Consider the following 23,774-nt stretch of genomic DNA (forward strand, 5'->3'; position numbering starts at 1 on the left):
TAAATTTGCATTTTTTAATTCTCTTCTAGCAAATCTGCAACAAACAGAAAATTAAAAGATGCACAATTTGCTTTTAAAATATGAATCGAAAAAAAAATTAAAAAAAAGGGGGCCAGTTAACAATTCTGGCAGGTGTTTCCCCTGTTTGTACAGCTTAGCTACTATCGTAGATACACAGGAGGGCGGTCACATGGTGTTCGTGACCCTAGGTTAGGGATCTTGAGAAGTCACATGATGTCAGAGTGACCTTGACCAGTCTTGTAGGGGTCAGTGACCTGAACTGGTCAGCTTCAATGTTTAAGTGACCCTGACTTGTCACCTTCAATTACTTTGAACAGAGAAAATACTACACGACTTATGCCTTTGAATCAAATTGACGGTTCCAATGACAGTACTTCGTCTGTCTATCAACACTAATGCTGGGCGAGGGTTCCACATTAAGATTTAGGTCCAAAGATGAAACATGTACAAATATAGACATGACTAGTGCTGGAGATACACGTATCACATTATACACTTGAGATATATGCATCACATTATACACTTGAGATATATGTATCACATTATACAAACAATGTAAAATAATGCCACTCTACCTCCTCTTAATAATATCAATGGGATTAATGACGCATTTCATTTTTTCTTAATGAGATGAAATTTCTTGAATATCATACTTAAATCCATATCTATGTAGTTATATGATATAATACTGAATAGTATTAGATTACAAACTTATAAGATATACAGCACCTTTTAAGTATTGGCTTGTGATGTGTAGAATGGCTTAAAAATGTTTATCTTTTGAATGGTTGTAAATGGTTGTAAAGATAATCTTTGGTTACAACTCCTACAATCCACATCAGTGAGTTAATCTATTCATCCACAAGGGCCTCTATCAATTTTTCTCTAGAATACATGTAGTATTTGTGAACCGCTTTGAGACAACCTACAAACTAGGTTGTGATAAAGCGGTATATAAGAACCTCGACTTATTATTATATTATTAGTAATGTAGTAGTTTTTGTGGCAGAAAATCACAAAAAAAGTCATGTTTTTAAAATAAATTGATTAATCATATCAAAGTGGTGTAATATTGACAGATGCATCATGGTCCCTGTTTAAGCAGGAAAATGAGCGATGTACAAGAGGCAGCTATGGAGTCTGTCTTCTCATTCTAATTCATGACTGATGATTAAGTTTGGTCTTGAAAGCAAAAGAGCAGTATCAAATATACATGTTATATAAATTTGGTTACAAAAGGTCAAAAACTTGTATAAAGCCTCCCTGTACAATGACTAGTAATGTCTGATGATTCTATCTGACTTGGATTACCCTGGACACCAGACTACAGTGTTAGGTTAAAATTCTCAACTCAAAGATCATGTGAAATCGTGTAGCATTTCCTCTAACTGTTTTAGATAGTAATCAGTCAATTCAAATAGAGCATTCCTTTCCGGTTGAATTTCTCCCTCTCACTGAACTATTTCAATCGTAATAAGAAAGATGACTGTTTCTCTAAACCTCTCTGTGATAGATATATGACAGTGAATTTGCCTAAAGCTTAATACATATACAAATAGCCAACTACCATTGTAGCAACACTAGAAAGAAAACGTATGGTGAAGAGATGTCAAACTGTGATCTCACAAACATATAAGGCTATGGAAAGCAGACAAGAGTCCAAACTTCTGGACAAAGTCATCATGGATAACACTTGACAACAGCGGTTGTAGCATCTTAACACGACCGGTGCTGATATTGGTCCATGACGAGCTAGATGTCCAGATTACCCACGATGAAGCCTTCAGCAGGGGATGATCCCAGGAAGTTGGCAGCCTCATACATTTGGTGGCCTGCTTTCATCTGCGGTACAGACTTGATGGGCAGACACTTCGCTTCACTGGCCTCCTGGTATATGGCCCTCCTGTAAACAAGAGTGGATATAGGAAATCAAAGAATGGAACCATAGCAATAGTTAACAGTAAATAAAAGTGGAGATCAGAGGTGAAGGAATTACACCATAGCAACACCTTAACAGTTACATTAAGGTGGCAATGGGAAGTTGAAGGGAACCATAGCAACTTCAAAAGTAGCATAAGGGTGGGGAGGAATGGTCAAGAAATGCTACCAAAGCAATGTTTCAAAAGAAACCTATTGGTGGAGATTGGAAGTCAAGGAATAATACCATAGCAGCATTTCATCAGTAACATTGAGGCAGTTATGTGAGGTCATCTATCTTCGTACTACATCTTAAAATCAGGAGTATCACATACCACAACTAGACCGTTTGTTGGGTATTACAGTGATATGTTACTAACCATTTCTTGACCGAGCAGACATAGAAGCGTTGAGGAGATGGCATGCCATTGAATCCCGAGGCTGCTGCAAGGGTGTAGGCTCCCATGTCGGAGAAGTATAGCCAATCCCCCACCTGAAGTTCTGGCAGTTTCACCTCCTCATGAATGCAGTCAAGACCGTCACAGGTGGGTCCCCATACACTGCTGGTGTAGGGCAGCTCGCACTCAACCTCCTATGAATCAACATCACTCAATATAGATGACAATTTATTACATGTGCATGTTATAAAACACAGAACTTTTATAATAAACTAAAATAATAAATACTTGTGTCATGCAAAATTTTGTTTCCCCAATACTACATAATAATGTGTACTGTTACATGCAAAAATACTCTTAAGCAATTAATCAATGGAATACTTTGTTTGTTGCAGAACAAATTTAACTTGCATCATTTCAAAATGTATAGCATTATGAATGAAGGCGAGACATTGTCAAATTACTTTTTAGATCTCAAATCCTTAACTGGGTGAGGGTTTGCAGTGGAGTGGGGTCTGTGGCACGATTGGTCTACAGACTATAGATTTGTAGTTTGTATAGGACTATTAGGTACATACATTGGGTACACAGGGAGAGGTCTATGTGGGTTTGCAGTAGCGTGGGGTCTGTAGCACGATTGGTCTACAGACTATAGATTTGTCGTTTGTATAGGAGGACTATAAGGTACATACATGGGGTACACAGGGTGAGGTCTATGTGGGTTTTCAGTAGCGTGGTGTCTGTGGCACGATTGGTCTACAGACTATAGATTTGTAGTTTGCATAGGAGGACTATAAGGTACATACATTGGGTACACAGGGTGAGGTCTATGTGGGTGTGCAGTAGAGTGGGGTCTGTGGCACGATTGGTCTATAGACTATAGATTTGTAGTTTGTATAGGACTATTAGGAACATACATTGGGTACACAGGGTGAGGTCTATGTGGGTTTGCAGCAGAGTGGGGTCTGTGGCACGATTGGTCTACAGACCATAGATTTGTAGTTTGTATAGGAGGACTATTAGGTACATACATTGGGTACACAGGGTGGGGTCTATGTGGGTTTGCAGTAGAGAGGGGGCTGTGGCACGATTGGTCTACAGACTATAGATTCGTAGTTTGTATAGGAGGACTATAAGGTACATACATTTGGTACACAGGGTGAGGTCTATGTGGGTTTGCAGCAGAGTGGGGTCTGTGGCACGATTGGTATACAGACTATAGATTTGTAGTTTGTATAGGAGGACTATAAGGTACATACATTGGGTACACAGGGTGAGGTCGATGTGGGTTTGCAGTAGAGTGGGGTCTGTGGCCCGATTGGTCTACAGACTATAGATTTGTAGTTTGCATAGGAGGACTATAAGGTACATACATTGGGTACACAGGGTGAGGTCGATGTGGGTTTGCAGTGGAGTGGGGTCTGTGGCACGATTGGTCTGCAGACTATAGATTTGTAGTTTGTATAGGACTATTAGGAACATACATTGGGTACACAGGGTGAGGTCTATGTGGGTTTGCAGGAGAGTGGGGTCTGTAGCACGATTGGTCTACAGACTATAGATTTGTCGTTTGTATAGGAGGACTATAAGGTACATACATTGGGTACACAGGGTGAGGGCTATGTGGGTTTGCAGTAGAGTGGGGTCTGTGGCCCGATTGGTCTACAGACTATAGATTTGTAGTTTGCATAGGAGGACTATAAGGTACATACATTGGGTACACAGGGTGGGGTCTATGTGGGTTTGCAGTAGAGAGGGGGCTGTGGCACGATTGGTCTACAGACTATAGAGTTGTAGTTTGTATAGGAGGACTATCAGGTACATACATTGGGTACACAGGCAGTGACAGTGGCATGGTCGTACAACAGACAGTTGAATGAGCCGTACACGCCGTCATTGACGTAATACATGATCGAGGGTTCCTCATCAGCTGTTGGGTAGTCCATAGGTTCGGCATCTGAAACATCAGCCATTTGTTATTTTAAACCCATATTTTTTTTCTTCAATCTGAAGCCATATTAATGATTGGGTCTTAACAAAATTATTTATATATTATAACCACAGTTTTGTTTTTTTACAGTCAAGAGTTTTTCTCATAGAGGTATATTTATAATCACAGTTTCCTCAAGGAGGTATATTTATAATCACAGTTTCCTCATGGAGGTATATTTATAATCACAGTTTCCTCGTGGTCGTACTTACTCTCTCCATGCTGGTCGCGGGCCACCACCCTCTTGGCAATGATGTTGACCGTAAGGCTGAATGCTGAGGCCACAAAGAATCGGCCGGGCTCAGCAATGATGTCCACTCCCTCCTCCTCTGGGAAGCATCTGTCCAGAGCACCATTCAGCACATCAGTGATCTGAAAGTACAACAAAACAACTGGTCACAGATGAGAAAAAATATTCCTTCCAAACAACTGGCATAATGACCATCTTAGGTGAATTATCTAGGGATTGAACCGCTAGGGCTTCATGTTTAATGTGGATGTAACCGAGTAACGTTCATAAACATGAAAATTTAAAAAACGCTGTTCAATCCATATCTATACATTTTTAATATAGAACAAATGTTTAGTTTTATTTATTTGTTCTTAAATAATAAATTAATTTACTGCTTTTTGTTTATGGTCCTTCTTTAAAAGACATTGTCAGAACAGCCCTATTTTAATCGAATTGGCGCCAATAATTAACCATAGTCATTTGAGTGTTTGACCGAAGGACGTAGGGGCATTCTTCATGTTATCCGAAGCGAAGCGACAAAACTCTCATTGAACAAGGTTAATCCATGACGTCACAAGTAAACCACTTGTTACGTCACTAGAGTTTTTGCTTTCATACTCAAATGACATGCATTTCTTCCGGTAATGTTCATATAGTGGGTTGCAGTGCAAATGTTAATATATTGTAATTTCACAATGACCCCAGTTTTGCATTTTTCTTCCATATAAAATGCATAACTAGGGAATATGATTCACAAAAGCAGTCAAAACTACCTCCTCGAAGGTGATGGTAGCACTCTCCTGCCCAGGGAAGCCTCCGCCGATATCTAGCAGCTTCATGTCGAACCCCAAGTCAAGGCCATGGTCAAACACAGTACGTGCTTGCTCTACAGCAACAGCGAAGGCATTCGCCTCTTCACACCCACTGCCCACATGAAAGCTGTAATATATTACATCTCCAGTTACATTTAGAGTAAAACTACTTGAAATGGTAGGTGAATAGGTAAGTAAGTGGATAGGCTTGTAGGTGGATAAGTGGGCAGGTGTATAGACATGTAGGAAGGCAGATAAGGTCAGTGGATAGGCCAGTAGATAAGTGGGAGGTAGGAAGGAGGATAAGTAGGCAGGTAGACAAATAGGTAGGTTGGATGATAGCCAGGTAGTTAGATAGGAATGTAGGCGTTTAGGTTGATAGGAAGATTAGTCAGTAGGTGTTAAGATAGGTAGGAGAATAGGTAGGTGGATAGGCAGATAGGTACCTAGGATGATAGCTAGTGGATAGGTAGGTCAGTGGATAAGAGAATAGGTAGGTCAGCAGATAAGAGAATAGGTGGGTAGGTCAGTAGATAGGTAGGTCAGAGGATAGGAGAATAGGTGGGTAGGTGTAAAGGTAGATAAGAGGATAAGTTGGTAGGTGGATAGGTAGGTCAGTGGATAGGAGAATAGGTGGGTAGGTCAGTAGATAGGTAGGTCGGAGGATAGGAGAATAGGTGGGTAGGTGTAAAGGTAGATAAGAGGATAAGTTGGTAGGTGGATAGGTAGGTCAGTAGATAGGTAGGTCAATTGATAGGAGAATAGGTGGGTAGGTCAGTAGATAGGTAGGTCAGTAGATAGGTAGAGAAGAGGATAAGTTGGTAGGTGAATAGGTAGGTCGGTGAATTGATTAGTACTCATTAAAGTTTTCATACAGATTTTTGAATGTAGAACATTATAGGACTTGTCTGTTGAAAGTCAGATTAATGTGAAATCTTTGTACAACGAGGTCAAGTTTGTTATTTCAAAATTAGATTTGCCCTATTTCATATAACATAACAACCTAAACATAACTGTTACCTGACTCCCATCACAGTGAGATTGTAGCGTTTAGCAGCCTCCAGTAGGTGGCGCGCTTTGTTGGGATGACAGCCGAACTTCATTCCCAGCTCACACTGGACCTTAAAGTTGGTAGGAGGCAATATCCTGAGCACCAGCCTGTCAAGTACAATCACATGAGTGTACTCAACAACATGTTTGGTTAAACTTATTTAACTTGAACAAATGACCCAGCTTTGAACTATTTTAAGGGTGTTTTTTCCCCCAGTATATTTTATGTTCGGCGACAAATGTATTAAGAGCCCACAACTTCCTCCAAAATAACGCCAATCTATCATATGATGCTGATAATATACTGAGTTGTGCAGCTAGATAAATGTAATCTGGAATGAATAATGAGGATAATAGCCTTGTACAAGATTTCAAGAAGAGATTTCCTATGGTGAGAAATGAATTGATGAACGTTTCACAGCATGTAGATGCTGCCTCACAACTACTTACTGTGCATCTGGGTAGAGGGCCTTGATCTTGATCAATTCATCCTCATTGTCAAAAGTCATGAGGGACACCTGATTCTTGGCTGCATGTCTGATGAAGGACATCTGCTTACAAGGGTTGGCATAAATGATGCGGGAGGGATGCACCCCCAGGTCCAAGATCTTCTGGATCTCATTCTAAAACAGAAAAACGTACCAGATGTTTGAAATCGTACTCAATGAAGATGCAAAATACCAGAAAATATCTTGAGTAATAAAAATTATCTGAAGTATGTTAATCATTTTTTTTCAATTATCCTGTTATATACAATATATATTGGTATAATGCAATATTTTCAAACTAGTCATTTCATGGATAACCTGCTGATGAAGCATGTCTTAAAGTCTGTTCACCATAGAAAGCTTACCTTACTGGCACAGTCAAAAGACAGTCCCAGGTCAACAAGGAGCTTCAGCACGGCGTAATCATCATTACACTTGACCGCTGTAAACAAACCACAGATTAAAACAAGATTTCAAGCCACACATTCCACACTTACATTATTGATGAATAATGTTCATTGGTTTATGAAGTATTTTAATGTCAGCTAAACTCTCTAATTGTAATGTCATGTTGTCAGTGTCATCTATTGTACCTTTTGCATTATCTAGAGTAAGTTACCAAGGTTATCTAGACATTATGGAAAACGAGTTCTACAGGTTCAACATGCAAACAGGGATAGACAATAGTCTGATAGTCTGAGGCTAGTGAAATGTCCAGCTGGACTAGTAGTTCTGTACTGCTAGCCCGATTAACAAGTCAAAATTTGATATCATGTTGAATCATATTGGGTTGGTGGAAATTGTGTATGGACTAATAAAACCAGAAACTGTAAGTCCAACTGTGTAGTGTTTTTAAAATTAATTTCTAGTCCTGGCACACTATTTTCAAAACACATGATCATACAACTTCCAAATATCATCATACAAGTATATTGTGATACACATTTTAGTTACAATATATACAATTAGTGTGTTTATACAGACCTAGAGTTGTAATTGTTCAATATATATATATATATATATTATAAATCAGAAAAATGATCCTTACGGACGAATAAATATTATATAAAGAAACAAGAGACCCATGGGCCTTAACGGTCACCTGAGTCCTACAGTATTTATTTTTGTTGTTGAAATATGTACCAATTTGAGTAAAAAATAGTATAATGTTAACTTAACTTTGTCAGGACCATGAGCTGATCATTCCTAGACCAATTTTAAGTGAGATCGGCCTATTAGAACTTAGTAGCAAAATAGCGGCCATGGCAGCCAAATTGTATTTCTGATTGACCCGAAAAATAACAACACTTTGTCAGGACCATGATTCGATCATTCCTACAAAGTTTCAGTTCAATCGGCCAAGTAGATCTTTACTTTAAGTTTGAAATAGTTTACCAAAATGGCAGCTGTGGTGGCCATATTGGATTTCTGATCGACCTGAAAAATAACAACACTTTGTCAGGACCATGAGTCAATCATTCCTACAAAGTTTCAGTTCAATCGGCCTAGCAGAACTTGACTTTAAGTTTGAAATATGTTTTCAAAATGGTGGCCGTGGCGGCCATATTGGATTTATGATTGACCTGAAAAATAACAACACTTTGTCAGGACCATGAGTCGATCATTCCTACAAACTTTAAGTTCAATCGGTCCAGCAGAACTTGACTTTAAGTTTGAAATAGGTTTTCAAAATGGCGGCCGTGGCGGCCATATTGGATTTCTGATCGACCCGAAAAATAACAACACTTTGTCAGGACCAAGAGGCGATCATTCCTACCAACTTTCAGTTCAATCGGCCCAGCAGAACTTGACTTTAAGTTTAAGCTAAAGCTCAGGTGACCTTAAAAATCTTAACAACGAGTCTTTAGTACTTTCATCTCTTCTAGGAGATTCTTCAGACTGTTTATTTGAAGTATTGACGTCATAAACTATGACGTCGCATAATAGTTCGCTATAAGGACGTCCGCCATATACGTACCCGCCATAACGATATCACAGCAATATGAATATATTAATTATAGTCTTAAGGCAAAGAGTACTATATGTTTAGGATTTAGATATACTAGTATATCTAAATCCTAAACAAATAGTACTCTTAGCAACTTCATTCTCTGATCATTAATTTCATTGTACAGATAAAGCAACATGTTAACATTTAAGTTTTCTACAGGACAGTTACAAAGTTGCTAATTTTCTTCAGGACAGTTACAAAGTTGCTAGTTTTCTTCAGGACAGTTACAAGCTTGCTAGTTTTCTTCAGGACAGTTACAAAGTTGCTAGAAGGACAATTTTCTACAAATAGTAGCTAGAGAGTGACCTTTAATTTGGCTGTAGCACCCTAAAACATATAGTTAATACTGGTACTTGTTCAATGTATTTCCATGCTTGATTATAATATGAAGTTTGATTAAAATCCATAAAGGGAGGTTACATGTGTGATGACACAAGTATCTTTACCAATAATAAGTAACCTTGACCTTGGTGCAGCCTCCGAAACACTTACTCGTAGTAGGCATTCTCAAAATTAACTACTGTATAAAGTTTGTTCCAAATCTGTCAAGAAACGAAGCCACTGAGTATATTGTACACAAATAGTGGAGTAATAAACAGGTATGCGGGTATGTGCATGATCATAAAATCTGGCTATTTTAAGTTAACTGCCATTATACTTTTGCCTTTGAACAGGTGGATGAAAATAAAGCACAACGTGATAAATCAGACAGAAAACTGAAGTTTTAATTATAAATTAACCTATCACACAGGAGGGTGAATTCCACACAAGATCAACACAAATGAAAAAGACAGGGCAAAAACTTTAACAGGTGATATTATTGTGATTGAAAGTAGCCACGTATGCTTACCATAGAATGGACGAACCCTGGGCAATTGCTTGTTCCATTTGTTGTACTTCTCGTAGATATCGCCCAAGTCTGCCACAAAGAAGGCATCATCCTTTTTCTGGAATTATAACATGAAATAGGTAAAAGTTTATCATCCATAAAATGGGACACAAAACACACTTATTTCTTTTATAGAAATGCACCTTTACCTCTTACCAATAGACAATACCTGTATTTATCCTCACTAATATCAGGTCCTTAAATGATCTCAGCTGTTGATAGGATGTTACGCACTATACAACTAACCTCATTAACATACAATTAAGTATAATACACCATTCTTAAATAAAAGACAATCATACAATACACAATCTTCTGTTGAACCCTTGCTATGTTAAATCTATTTTCGAATAGGAGATTTTCTTTTTTGATAGGCACATTTTGGCGGTTCCATGACATCTTACAGAAATGAACAAAGAACTTAATTGCTATTTATCACGAAAATATATCAGATGAGTATCCCCCTAAAAAATACTATGGTCTGTTTTGTGTCTCCATATCAGAAGAAAAGATATTTTTGGCATCAGAATTATGTTTTAATTACTTATCTTGTCGATTATTTTATAACAAAGAAATTTCACAGCTCATTTGAAAATTTTGGAAGATTTCAACTCTTGAACTATTTCATTTTTAAACTGTGTCTATAAGGTGACAAATCTATGTGATTTTAGCCTTATCGGTACATTTAACTTTTAGGGGGATTTAACTCCGATCACAATACTTTAATTATGTGTATGCTTACCAATCTTTGTCAACCAGGTGTTGTGCTTAGTTGACTATAGCCATGTTAAGCTAACCAATCTTTGTGAACTGAGCACTATCAGCACATTATTTAGGGTTTAACTCAACTCACAATACTTTTGTCAGGTGCAAGCTAACCTATCTTTATCAACAAGGTTTTGTCTGTATTAAAATATAGCCATGTTAAGCTAACCAGTCTTTGTGAAGTGAGGTTTATCAGCATGTATTGTTTATATATAAATATATGCCAAGTGTAATCTATCCAAACAAACCAGAATTATGTAGGCCTGATAATTACATAGGACACCACAGTACATGCTGTTGAGCAATATCAACTAGATAAGTTAACCTGCTGATGGATCTCTGCCCATCATGACGTAGAGGTAACACTCAGTAACAGTAAATATGAAATTGGATTTAACCCAGTACTGTAATATTACCTACAAACAGGGGTCAAACCAGGGTCATACAGTCATAGCCTACATTGTTTAATCTATTTTTGTCATAATCCTTATGGTTCATGGCTAATATTGGACATGTATGGATAATTATCAGATAACCATTCTAGATCTATACCCTTTAAGTTTAAAAAAAAAAATGTCTGCTTTATTCTGCCTCCATGCACGAGGGGTCAAGAAAAAGATAAGAGTGATGACGTCTGTGACCACAGCTTATTATCAAGTGGAGAAGTTACACTGTCCTATACATGTATACATAGTAGCTTAATACGTCAGAACCTTGATAATCTGAAAATCTGTGATATTTATATAAACTGGTTCACTAAAATTTGTTGGGGTTTGGTTATTATCAGCTATATATGGTCGTTTACTACTAGGTTTTGATGGTTGAAGAAAACCTGAGTACCCAGAGAAAAACTACCGATCAGTACATGGCCTTAAACTTGCGACCCAGTGATGGAGGCTAGTGATTGCCTTCAACCACTGGGTTGCAGAGGGCAATCACCCATTTTGGGGGGTCAAATGGCATTAGTTAAATAATGAGCCAAAGAGTGAAAAAATCAGAACTTGTTTTTGGGAGTCTAATGCATACTCTAAAGTGTCTACCAAGGCCCTAATTATTTTGTTCAGACAATTTTCATTGTATTTGGAAACCTGCATTTGATACTGATTATACATTTATTTGTTAATTTACCAATGGCCATTTCTGTTCACCCTTATTTTCTTTTTGGCCCATTGTTGGAAAACAATTGAAATCATAAATTAAAATGTCACTTGGAATATTACATGGTCAGTTATACATAGGGATGAATATGGCAACTCACCTCGAGGTTCTGGGTTTGAATCTTCTCCTCTACAAGACTCTGTGTTGACCTCTCACAGGTCAACATCTCAACCATACATTTTTTTCCGATGTATTGTTTCATGTTGGACAACTATTAGACTAACAAGTTTGATAAGATAGTAGATAAGCTGTACAAACAATCTGAAACAGAAATTAAAACATTTTCATCATATACACAGATCTAGATATACTCCTTTTAATACCCGATAAACACAAAAATCAGAAGACCAAAATATATCGAGGCATTGCTTTAAACATTTGGCAAAATAATTGTCAATACTCAAGAAAAGTTAAAATTTTCAATATTGATAAAATGAAAAATGGAATGCATTATTTGTTTTGTCATGTTAAAACTGTGTGATCTACCAGTACTGGTATAATTTATCTGATTCATAAATAATCTGAAATGACAGAGAAACAAACCCATTTTGGAGAATTAAGATTTTATCTGGACAAATCTGGAAGAGGAAGGGGGCCATTTTTTAACAAGGAATGTGTTTGTTGCATACTTATTCCTTTTTCCTTTCTGGTTTCATGAAAATGTTCAATGTTTTAATGATCTTTCCTCAAACAAATAATTTGGAAGTTATTTAAATTTTACACTGGATGGAAAGATTTTTCCCATACTTTTTCTTAAAACAAATCAAAGGACTCTTTAGAAAATTTGAAAATCAAGATATTTAGTTTTTCAGCAGAGCTTACTTTGTGGACAACTTTTGTTCCTTTACTGTATTCATTTTAACTCTTACCCGGCCTACGGAAACACCTGCACTTAGCCGATACTAGCTGGGATCCCACGGTGGTTCTGCGTTGAAGTTAAACTTCTTCTTTAAACGACACAGGCCCTCAAAGCTTTCTATGTAGAACACCTCTGAGAAACCTCCCTAGAACAACAGTAAATAGGCAAATTTTAACTTTTATAAAACTAAAAAAAAATGTTTGTATAACATACATGTATGCCCCAACTCCCATCTTGATGAAAATGGACATAATGCAAAATCTAATCAAAGTTGGTGAAGCAGAAAATATCGGTCAGTGCGACTGATGTGTTGATGTAGGAGTTAGAATTGAAAGTAACAAGCAAGTCCATTAAAAAAATGACTCTATATTCCTCTCCTGATGTTATACCCACCATGTAATAATTACTTTCACCAACACCTAAAGAAGAATGTTGTACACTGTACCAGCAAGAAATGATTTGAAAAATAAACAACCCTACATACATGCAAACTGACACATTTCCTGCAAAGAATCTTTGATAAAAGTCAACATGTTCAAATGTTGTTGGAAATTTGATACAGTATCATTTTAACTTCTTATGGATAGAGTGAAGAGCCATCATACTTATACACCTTTTGTACATAACTTCATGGTGTCGTAGTTATGACAAAGGCTACCCTGCTCCTCCCACACTTTGGAATTAAATTTAGTTACAGAGGCTAAGGTCAAAGGTACAAAAAGTCCTGCAACATGCTGAACTCACAGAGGAGCTTCATTAGCTTGCGAATGTATGTGACCCTCGCTTTAGTACAGTCTGACATGTGATAGCTTTACAAAGGTTACACAAGACAAGTTCATAGGTCAAGGTTACCAAAATAATGCGCATTTCAGCATGTGAAATTGTGTGATCCTAGCTGCGGTATGTTGAAAGAGTCCATATATAACTGACCTTGACACAAAAACTTACCCATCTGGACCAACGGGGAGACATATTTACAAACAAGGCTAGCTCTCCCCAAGCCATGCCACATCGGGGCGAGGCATTATTAATATAATGTATATAAATTTATCTCTGTAAAGCACCTTGGAATGATTAATTACACCAGGCACTTTACAAATATTTCTATCTTTTTTTTTTTAAATATTAAAATATTGCTGAAAGGTAAGAGCACAGTGGTTGTGAACCTATTTTTATCTATGGAAGAATGTTAAGAATCCAAAAATTCTAGTGTATTTCAACAAAAGTGACCTTTTACATATATATTCATAGTATAATTACATCATGTGGCTTGTTATTCAACAATATTATAATGTATTCCTATTTCGACTGCCATCACTTAACCATATCTTTTCATTTTCAAAACTTTGAAGTAAACAAACATAATGTTTATATTAAAGGGACATCACAGGAAAGTAATTTGTTGCGTCTTTTCCTCCGAATATTAATATATATATCGAGTGTATCTCCTTATAGAAAAGGACTGTCGGATTAAGCTGAAATATATTAGTTCATAAAAATGGATAATTAATAATAAAATTTAGGTTACTGACCAAGGTATTGTATGGTAGTTTTATTGCGCCACATCTGATGAGGCATGTGCATAACACGTCATTTCAGTGTAAGAGTTGTGCTAGGATTACATTTAATACCCAGTGTTTTGGATACCTAAATTTTACAACAGCCTGTTCCTTAATAAATTGGGAAAATATAGCATTATTTGTGTTAAAATTGGGAATATATTCCTCAGTTTTAGGTCATTTTGGGAAAATAAGGCACTTTTTAGCTAGGGGAAACAGTCTACATATTCAGCAGTAAAACTGAGCAAAACAAATCACTGAATTACTGAAGCATTATTGCGGATCTATGGGAAGTATTCAAAACAGAAAATAACTGACTGTTTCGGATAAAAGGAATGAATTTATACTGTGGAAATATTCTATTCATACAAATTCCAGATATTAGGGACGAGATTATATTTATTACCATTACCGAATCTGCTACTAAAACAAACATTTGCATGTCCTATGGCCTTAATAAAATACAAAATATATCTGTCCCATGCCTGTAGCTGTGTTAAAAAAATCAATGTTCCATTACAAGAGAACAAAATTTTACAATTAATGAAAGTCATCTAAACATAAAAAAAAAGGTTCATTTACAAGTATATGCTTATATCTATGCGTAAATTATTGAAAACATGATGCATATCAAGTATCTAACAACTTCCATATCTGATACATATTATACATTAACATTGTATTTGCTTTGCCAGAAATGTTTACTGTGTGCAAGGACTTATAAATATAAATATCAATCTAATACTGTGAGGTTGCCATCATATGCCACAAGGCTGTTTATCATTTTATATAGTAATATGGCAGAGGTCATTTTACGGCGTTCAGTTCAGTTTTTTTAGCATTTCTGTAACGCTACTGGTGTAGTTATAATTTTATAGCGCCCAAGAGTGTACCTGGCAGCTCTTATCTGCACCATTTCAACCTTATGAGCAAGATTTTCCTGCCATGGATTCCAGATTGGGCTACAGTATTCAAGGTGTGGACGGACATACGTTTTATAACTCTTTTGTTTTTACATTGGTGGTTTTAATGTTTCTCCGAATGAATCTTAGGGATGCATTGGCCTTATTGGTAATGTTATTGATGTGGGTGTTCCAACTTCCATGAAAAGTTTTTAGTCATAGTTAAGACCAGGTATTTAGCCCAATCTGCTTGCTTGAGAATTTGTCCATGAAGAATGTAATTAAATTTGTGTATCAGTCTTTTCTTTGAGATGTGTAGAATTAGGACATTAGCCAATTTTGTTCTCAATTTTCAAGAAGATTTAAATCTTTTTGTAGCATTTCTGCATCAGAGTCGGATGAAACAGTTACATAGACAATAGTGTCTTCTGCAAAAAGTCTAACTTGGCTTGTGATAAAGTCTGGTAGATCATTGATATACATTAGAAAAAGGCAGGGCCCCCATGACTGAGCCGTGGGGGACTCCAAAGAGAACAGGACAGGACGAAGATTAAGTGTTACTTACAGCAACTTTCTGACTACGGTCAAGGGAAAAACTTTGGACCCAAGCAATAACTTTGCTGTGAATGCCAAAACGAGTGAGTTTTAGAACGAGTCTGGCATGGTCGACTTTGTTGAAGGCCTTTGAAAAGTCCATAACGGCTACATCTGTTTGATGACCCATATGCATGCCAGTGCTAGATTATTATAGATGTCTGAGGTAAACATTTGGAGTGGAAACCATGCTGGACAGGGCCGGGAAGATTATATTTGTCGTCTGAGTCATGATACTTCTGGTAAGGATGTGTTCTATCATTTTTGCAGGCTTTTGTGAGAAATAGATTAGAGGTCAAGTTCACAGCTCTAGATGAGATTATTTTGTTATGGAAATTTTCAATTGGTCAGACCACGGACTTAGATACTGATACAGTGATAGCAATAATCTAATCCGTGGTCTAACTGACAACAGTGTCAAACAAATCGTTGGTCAAATTGGACCACCATGTGACTGACACGTATTATATCAGCAGAATATGTAAAGATAGGAGATGATGTGTAACTGATTAAAATAGAATTTAACATCATTCAAGGTTTTTAGTTATACAATTTTATTGGTGTCAGTTTCACACACTTAATTAATTCAACCAAACCTCTTTTCACAACTTTCAACAATTAAACTGTTAAAGACGTGTTAGAACTGTAGTATGGGCCGGTGCAGTTGTTAGTGACCCGTACTTGACCCGAAGGTGTATGCCGGACAACCATGTGCTCGAGGCATGTCAGTCTGAACTCGTGTTTCATTGATTACAGTCCCAAACTAGTCCTAAATAGGAAACGGGGCAGTTTCGACAACTTACCTGTACAGAACCTTCGGAACCGCGGGGTCTCGTTGCCTTTTCGGGAGGAATTTTGTCTGGTTATATTATATTCCTTACAGAAATAACTATAATCCCCATATATGTTGACATGGACCCCAACTTTATGCGTCTACGTCGTCCACCATGTAACCGGGATTATTGAACGGAAGACAGTACAACGTCCGTATATGTATACACACCACAGCGCAATGATATCAGAACTACTTATTTTAATCACGGTCTGTAATGTATGATGTGGTTTATTGTTTAGTGTACCGTACGCTTGCATTTCATGTGTACCATTTCGTCGCTTAATCAAATGCGCCATTGTTGTTAATCTTGCAAACGTTATGAGAGACGTTTTCATGTTCAGGGACCCACTTGGATACATTGTATAATGTCATAACTGGATCTAAATCATTGAACAATACTACCGTCACAGTACCCAAATCGGGACAGAAGATCTACCCAAATCGGGACACTTGAAGGATTCAAGATTCAAGATTTAAGAAGCTTTATTTAACGTCGCATATACATGTAACATAATTACATTAGCACTGTAGTGCTATTCTTGCGACAAAACATATATAAAATTTAACATGGATCACAGTACTTATGAATAAATATAAAAACAGGACAACAATTCAATTTAGATATGCTAAAATTATACAGTAGAGCATATGATATCACACTTGAATGTCACACAAGTGTTACAAAAGACAAATTAAGACACTATACTAGTGTTAAGTACATATATGCTAATGTAGCAAAGTGTAAAAATTCACAGGATATACATTAATATAGTGTAATTAAAAAGAGACAATGAAGTCATAAATAGAAACAGAGCTATAATTATGATATTGTAAAAAAGTAATGATCTTTTAAATAATTGAGCTCAAATCTAAAATAAATATCAATTATATAATAAGTCTATTACTGAAGTATATTAAATTAAAAAACACATTTAAATTTAAGGAAAAAGTTACAAGAAATTGCATGATGTGCAGAGAAGTATTATAAATTGAAAATATTGATTTAAATATGCTAATATACCAATAAAACATTATATGAACTTTGAATTTAGTTACTGCTAATGGTTAGAATCACATATTTAGTTTGTAAATAATGACGAAAATGTAACGTTCTATATATTGATGCGCCATGCGACGGTTATTGACTTTCAATTTTTGTATGTGATTTTTCACAATCCTATAATTTCATAACTAACTAATGGTAGTTTGGAAAAGAAATTCATTCAGAACGAACCCCACTCTTAAATATTCCAAAGATATGCCATGTTTTGCTAAATATTTTTTTAATCTCTAAATATATGCCAAAACTGGTAGGAGTGTCCGATTTGGGTACAGCTACACCTGTTTCGCGATTACGTCACCATGACTGTGGTTCTATTTATAGAACCACTCGCTGGAAATATCAACTTGTTATAAAATGAAAAGATAATTATTTCCTTTATTTCCTCCAGAAATGAAGAGTTACAGAAATAACGAACAAAACACTATTGAAAAGAGAAGAAAATGCATTCACAATCAATTTTGGTATTATCTCTTTTATATGCTGTACCTATATGTATGTGATATATTACCTGTAACCTGAATAAAAACAAAATAAGAATAAGATGTCCCGAAGTTCTGTATGATATGCTTTAATAAAAACCAAGTCAGTAGCCTTAAAGATGCAAGTTACATGTTACTAATTAAATGGTACCTTATTCAAATTCAAATTAAAATTAAAAATTATTACGTTTTATTCTCGCGCAACAGGTATTAAAAAGCGGACATTTTTACCTGATACATTTTTATTTAGCTTTTTTCTAATTATTATTTTGATTTGTGAAGTTTTGCGCCATTTTGTTGGGTACTCCGTCACTAGATCTACTCTATTAAGTGATATACAATGAGGTCTATTTATAACAAATGTTTTAAAACACACACACACACACACACACACGTGTGCACTGAAACGCGTGGAGACTTTCACGATTTAAAAGAAAAAAAGTAGTCCAACCACGCTGGCAATTATTTAGTTGTGAGAAGCGTAAATCGGATGCGAGAGTAAAATATAAGATGAAAACTTACTTTTTTATTTGTTATTATATAGAGAAGCTGTTATTAGAATGATATAATAATATATTATGTAAAAAAAAAAGTTGTTTTTTTCACTTTATTACAAGAAAACTGCCGTTTATAAGTTCGTTTGTCGGGACACGGAATTAAGTCCGTGGTTCTATTCACGTGATTTTTTTTAACAGTGCCCACCGATCTATAAGTCAATTATTCAATTACCGAAATTTCAATTTAGCCTGCACAGTAGTGCTGTCAGCAGCCGATCTAGACCCCTGTTATGGTGATGGTTGTGAAACAACTGTACCGCGAAACAATAACAACCGGAAATAGCGACAGCACATTAACCACATGTCCAGTTAGTCCGAATTATTCTGACGTTTTATCAACTTTTTTCATATCGGTCTGTCGTCGATTAACCGACGACAGACCGATATGAAAAAACTTGATAAAACGTCAGAATAATTCGGACTAATGTCAAGTAGGCTCTAGCCCATAGTTAGCGAGACCGGAGTCAAGCGGAGTAATATCTTCATGTCCAGCGCTCATTTACACTTATAATGCATACAGTCTAGATCGGCGTGATACTATGAACGGTTATGACAACATCGCATGTTTTCTGGAACGGGATCATTTTACTAGGGGGGACAGAGCTAGCAACATTGATTATGTTATAGGTGTATTCATATCGTTACAAGTACCCAAAATCTTGTACTAATATTAATGCCCGGCTTCCTCTGTCTGACGACGAAATAGATACAGTAAGAAAATGTCTCGTCGTCAGAAGCTACGTTATCGTAGCTACCCCGAATCTTTCCTCGCTCACTTCCTTGCTCTCACAAAGTTGGTGAACTTCGACTCATTCGTGACCATCCTCCTTTTTTCCTCCTGGAAAGCTGCACTATCTCGTTGCAGACCTGTTTGTGCCAACCGTACAAAATATTAGTGCATGCTATACCGGACAGGGTCCTCCCTGTTTGGCGGACACTGTAGCACATCGTAATCGTACATCGGCTTCAACAGGAAGCTTAGTATGTACACGGAATTGCTATCTAAGTCCGTGTTCTGTAACACTCCGTCTCCAAGATGTCATTTCAGGGACTTAGCGCTGTATTTTCCTATCTCAAAGTCGTATTCATGCATTATAGCGTTGCTTAGTTCGATTTTCCTCTTCCTACAACAACAGGCATCTATCTGTCAAAATATCACAAGGTATGGTGTTGGAGCCAGAGAAACCTCGGAAGCGTTGCCCGTCTGGATCTGGACATTTTCCCTATTCCTCTATGTCTTGCTTCTGACTACTTTACAGTTGGTTTCACGTTCCACTTCCGGTCTGTTCGTGTATCAACCTTCAGTCCGCTGACCTTGCTGCCTCACTGTCCCCAACTTGAACTTTATCACTAACCCTACACAAGCAAAATATACGCTATTTTAAAGATTGGAGGAACGCCCATCCAATGCTGCAGGGATCGATATGTTAATCCTGTCCATTCCCCTGCACCAATGCTCAGTGGGCATAACCTTTAGAGTGAGACGAGAAGACCAGTTTCAGATCTTTTGATGTACAAATTTTGGTCGTATAACGGTAAAATAGACTGGTTTGAAGTCGGATTTGGCCTTTTTGCTTTTTTACACTAACAACATTGTTGCCGATTTCCATTTCTTCATTTCGTTTGACGCCACTCGTTAAGCTCCACCCATCATTCCATCTGAGATACACGAATTGTAGTACGGAAAGACATACTTTAAATATAACACAATGCCCTCTTCTGCACCCGGAACATTTACATTTGTTAGTACTAGGTTGAACATTTACATTTGTTAGTACTAGGTTACAGACAGTGATCCCAAGCCAATGGCTCTAATTTTATGTTACTCAGTCCTCGCTGGTCGGAAGGGGTGGTCATATTGGATGCGTAGTTTAAAACCCAGCGGACATTTGTAGTACAGTAAACTTCTACAAATAAAAATTCAAATCCAGACAATGTCGTCATCAAATAGACATGCAGCCCACATCGCAGGACAGTTTTTATCTTCAAAAGCTTTGGTGAGCTCGCCCCATCGTCTTTTATGTGTGCGAGTTGGTGTGAACAGGGACGTATACTGTCTATATACCGTCCCTGGTGTGAATGATCTAACCTGCATAAATTATTTTTATATCAGACCGAACCTATGTGCTTTAAATAATTATAGATCTGAGTACTAATTTACTAATTTTCATTTCACCTCGATGTTTATATTTGCAATTTTGCCTAGCCCGTATATAAAAGCCTAATTATAGGCAAGCATATACCATAATTTGTGAATCTAACTAAAAAGGATAAAGTTACTTTGGGGAGGGTAGAAAGAAAGTCATGACCTCGATCACTTCTTTCTGGATTTGTTAGAAGTTGTTAGAAGTGTTACACACTGAGAGCTTCACATGATACGAATTAATTAAAATATCAATTTGGAGCAGGTCCATTATATCACGGACTTACATAGCTAATTACGTGATGATCAGTCATCAAATTGGCGTCGAAATGTAACGTTGCATGCTGTATGACGGCATATTTATGCTGATTCCAACGTGGACCGACCCCAGACTGTCTGTCCGAACTTGACACGAGGCGGTGCACGTTTGGTCATCCAATCTTCCAGCAGAAAAAAAGTTAATGATTATTCAAATACGGTCGTGTTTGTGCTTTTATTATTATTTTATGGAAGGCATAGGATTTCTCTTCAATATGGTGTGTATACACATAAATTAAAAAAAAAATGCATTGTGCCCAAAACGACTTAATACAAATTGGCCGAACTTACCCCGGTCTCCCCCATAAGTTGCATGCATACCTCGTAAAGACAAAATCTTTAAAAAAAACCCCACCATGTTACGGAATAGTCCTAGAAAATAGTTACCTGTCTAATTAAAATTTTGGAATCAAAACGCACCAATCTTTTATAGCATTTAATAATCAAGAGAAAAAAATCGATTTATCATTATAATATATATACATTTACTTTTGGTTGAATCAAGATGTTGCGTTTCCAGCGGTTTAGCGATGTTGAAGCGATTCAACGGAATCGACACATTTCATACAAATATAGAACATTCGGGGAACAGGTAACGATGACCGATGTAACATAAAAAAGTGACCCGCGTAGAAAACCTACCCGGGGTCCGAATTTTACGTAAAAATCTTACCCGGGCGCCCATAGAAAACTGACCAATAACCGTTAAAAAATGACCCGAAATCCGGGTTTCTACAGATTTTTTGAATTTTCGCCTCGGAATGCATAGTTTTAATCCAGGAAGATCCAGGGGGAACATCACCAACAGCTTCATTCTGTTCCTATATTCGACGATTTTTACATAAAACTATTGCTGACAGAAAATAATGAATCTAGTGCTACTAGACTCGTAGCCCTTGTATTTTAACGTCAAATAACGTCACATCTTAGTGACTGCGAATACTTAGATTCAGCACAAACACTTCAATATCTAAAAACGAAAGATTCTAGCTGTGTCTAATTTCGAAATTTTATCTTTTAAATATGTTAATGGTGTACATTATACAATGAACTTAGACCGCACTAGAATAGATACGTTTTCAGAGACAGAAGCATTCGTTTTTGGCCATATACATCATTTCATTCTGCAATACGACAAAACCGTCTAACACGCAGGATCTTTGACATTTAATGACGTATAGGACTATTTTACATACTATTGATGTGATGTTGCACAACGAGAAAAAAAGGATTCAATTTCTGCTTCCCCAGCCCTAGCCATAATTTATTACTGAGTATTTCAACGGCCATGAGCTGAAATTTTAAACGGCGCTTTAACAGAGACATTTACACCCACAGGGTCGATTTTTAGTTAAGTTATAAACATTTGTATATGAAAACAAAATATGGTGCGATGTCCTTGCATTCAAACTGACAACTCTCATACGATACTCATGTGTCAGCGATCTCCTTAGAAAAAATGAATAAAATGTCAACAATGAACTTGAGGAGTATACCATTTTTCTAAATAAAAGCAGGTCTGCCACACATTTAAGCGATGTTTTTTAAAGGAACCGCCCGGAGTAATGGAACCGGATGTAGATTAAAGCTATAACTCGTGTTTGTATGACTTATTATTATTGAGTAGACACATACCTTTCTAGTTCATAACCGTCTACTGATACCTAACCTGCTACATGTACTACCAAACCTGAAACAGACTTGAAAAGCCTTTCCTTCATATTAAAATGGGAAGAAAGCTTTCACGGACGAGTTGATTTTGTGTAGCTGTATTATATTACCTTGTATATAAATAGCTATGAAGTCATAAGTAAACAAATATGTTATCAGACAATAGCTGTGATCAAAAAGGGTCATTTCAATTTAACATTCTTGTTCAAAAAGTCAGTTACTATATTTAAATATTCATTTTTTGTCACCTTTTTATTGATTTATTGTCATTTTATATACCTTATTATTTGTTTTGTTGTTGTTAAATTTTACATAAACAGCCAGTAATTCTGTGTAATTGATCGCTATACAACAACTGATATTGTGTTTCAGTATATCTTACTTTGACCGTCTAGAGGTGAGACACAAGGCGTGTAGTACTTACCTGACACGTGTAAACAAGTTCAACTGATTTTTTTTATGACCTTGAGTTTTTCGACAAATCGGTTTCAAAAGTGAAAAAAATATTTACAGTTTTTACAATATTTATATATACAGTACAACAAAACAACACCAAAACTACAAACAGATACAGCAGCTGATATTGTGTTTTACATTAACTTTGACCGTCTAGCGGTGAGACACAAGGCGTACTTACCTGCCACATGTAAACATTCATACGTCCACTCCCTCACACACGTATCTGCGGACTGAGGGATTCCACTGTTTCGTCATGGTTTTAAACAGCGCGTTATTTTTAGCTGAGTTAACACTTTTAAATTTTTCTACTTAGAAACCTGGGATATGTATACTTTCTTTTTCTGTGATGATTATTACTGTTTTATTATTAATATATGTGATTAACTCCCTTTACTTGTAATATAATATGTTATATTTATTTTTACATATGTTTGGCGCAATAATAGCTCTCAAGAGCTAATGTTCCTTGTTTACCTGAATGCGACGTTAAATAAAGTTTCTTGTATCTTGTATCTTGTATCTTGGAGGCTCCCATGTTAATAAACAACTAATAACATTTGTCTGTAAATAAGCTGGCCCTTTTTGGTTATCCCGTCACAGTGAT

At 36.6% G+C, this 23,774-nt stretch overlaps 1 protein-coding gene across 2 annotated transcripts; it reads right to left on the reverse strand.

Moving 5' to 3' along the window:
* Positions 1 to 23,407, reverse strand: LOC110466102 (ornithine decarboxylase 1-like). Of its 2 annotated transcripts, none has more exons than XM_021522411.1 (12): positions 23,349 to 23,407; positions 12,601 to 12,735; positions 11,832 to 11,992; positions 9,770 to 9,866; positions 7,274 to 7,350; positions 6,871 to 7,043; positions 6,391 to 6,528; positions 5,332 to 5,497; positions 4,539 to 4,698; positions 4,163 to 4,293; positions 2,319 to 2,530; positions 1 to 1,924 (listed from the first exon to the last, which is right to left on the reverse strand). In XM_021522411.1, exons 3-12 carry the CDS (start codon positions 11,931 to 11,933, stop codon positions 1,774 to 1,776), a joined length of 1,407 nt encoding a protein of 468 aa, XP_021378086.1. In that variant the 5' UTR covers positions 11,934 to 11,992; positions 12,601 to 12,735; positions 23,349 to 23,407; the 3' UTR covers positions 1 to 1,773. The 2 variants fall into 2 exon arrangements, with proteins under 2 accessions (XP_021378086.1, XP_021378085.1); XM_021522410.1 differs by lacking the exon at positions 23,349 to 23,407 and adding an exon at positions 16,449 to 16,644.
* Positions 23,408 to 23,774: the final 367 nt, after the last annotated feature.

The sequence above is a fragment of the Mizuhopecten yessoensis genome, unplaced genomic scaffold (genome assembly GCF_002113885.1).
Source record: "Mizuhopecten yessoensis strain PY_sf001 unplaced genomic scaffold, ASM211388v2 scaffold11117, whole genome shotgun sequence".
Taxonomy (NCBI): Eukaryota; Metazoa; Mollusca; class Bivalvia; order Pectinida; family Pectinidae; genus Mizuhopecten; species Mizuhopecten yessoensis.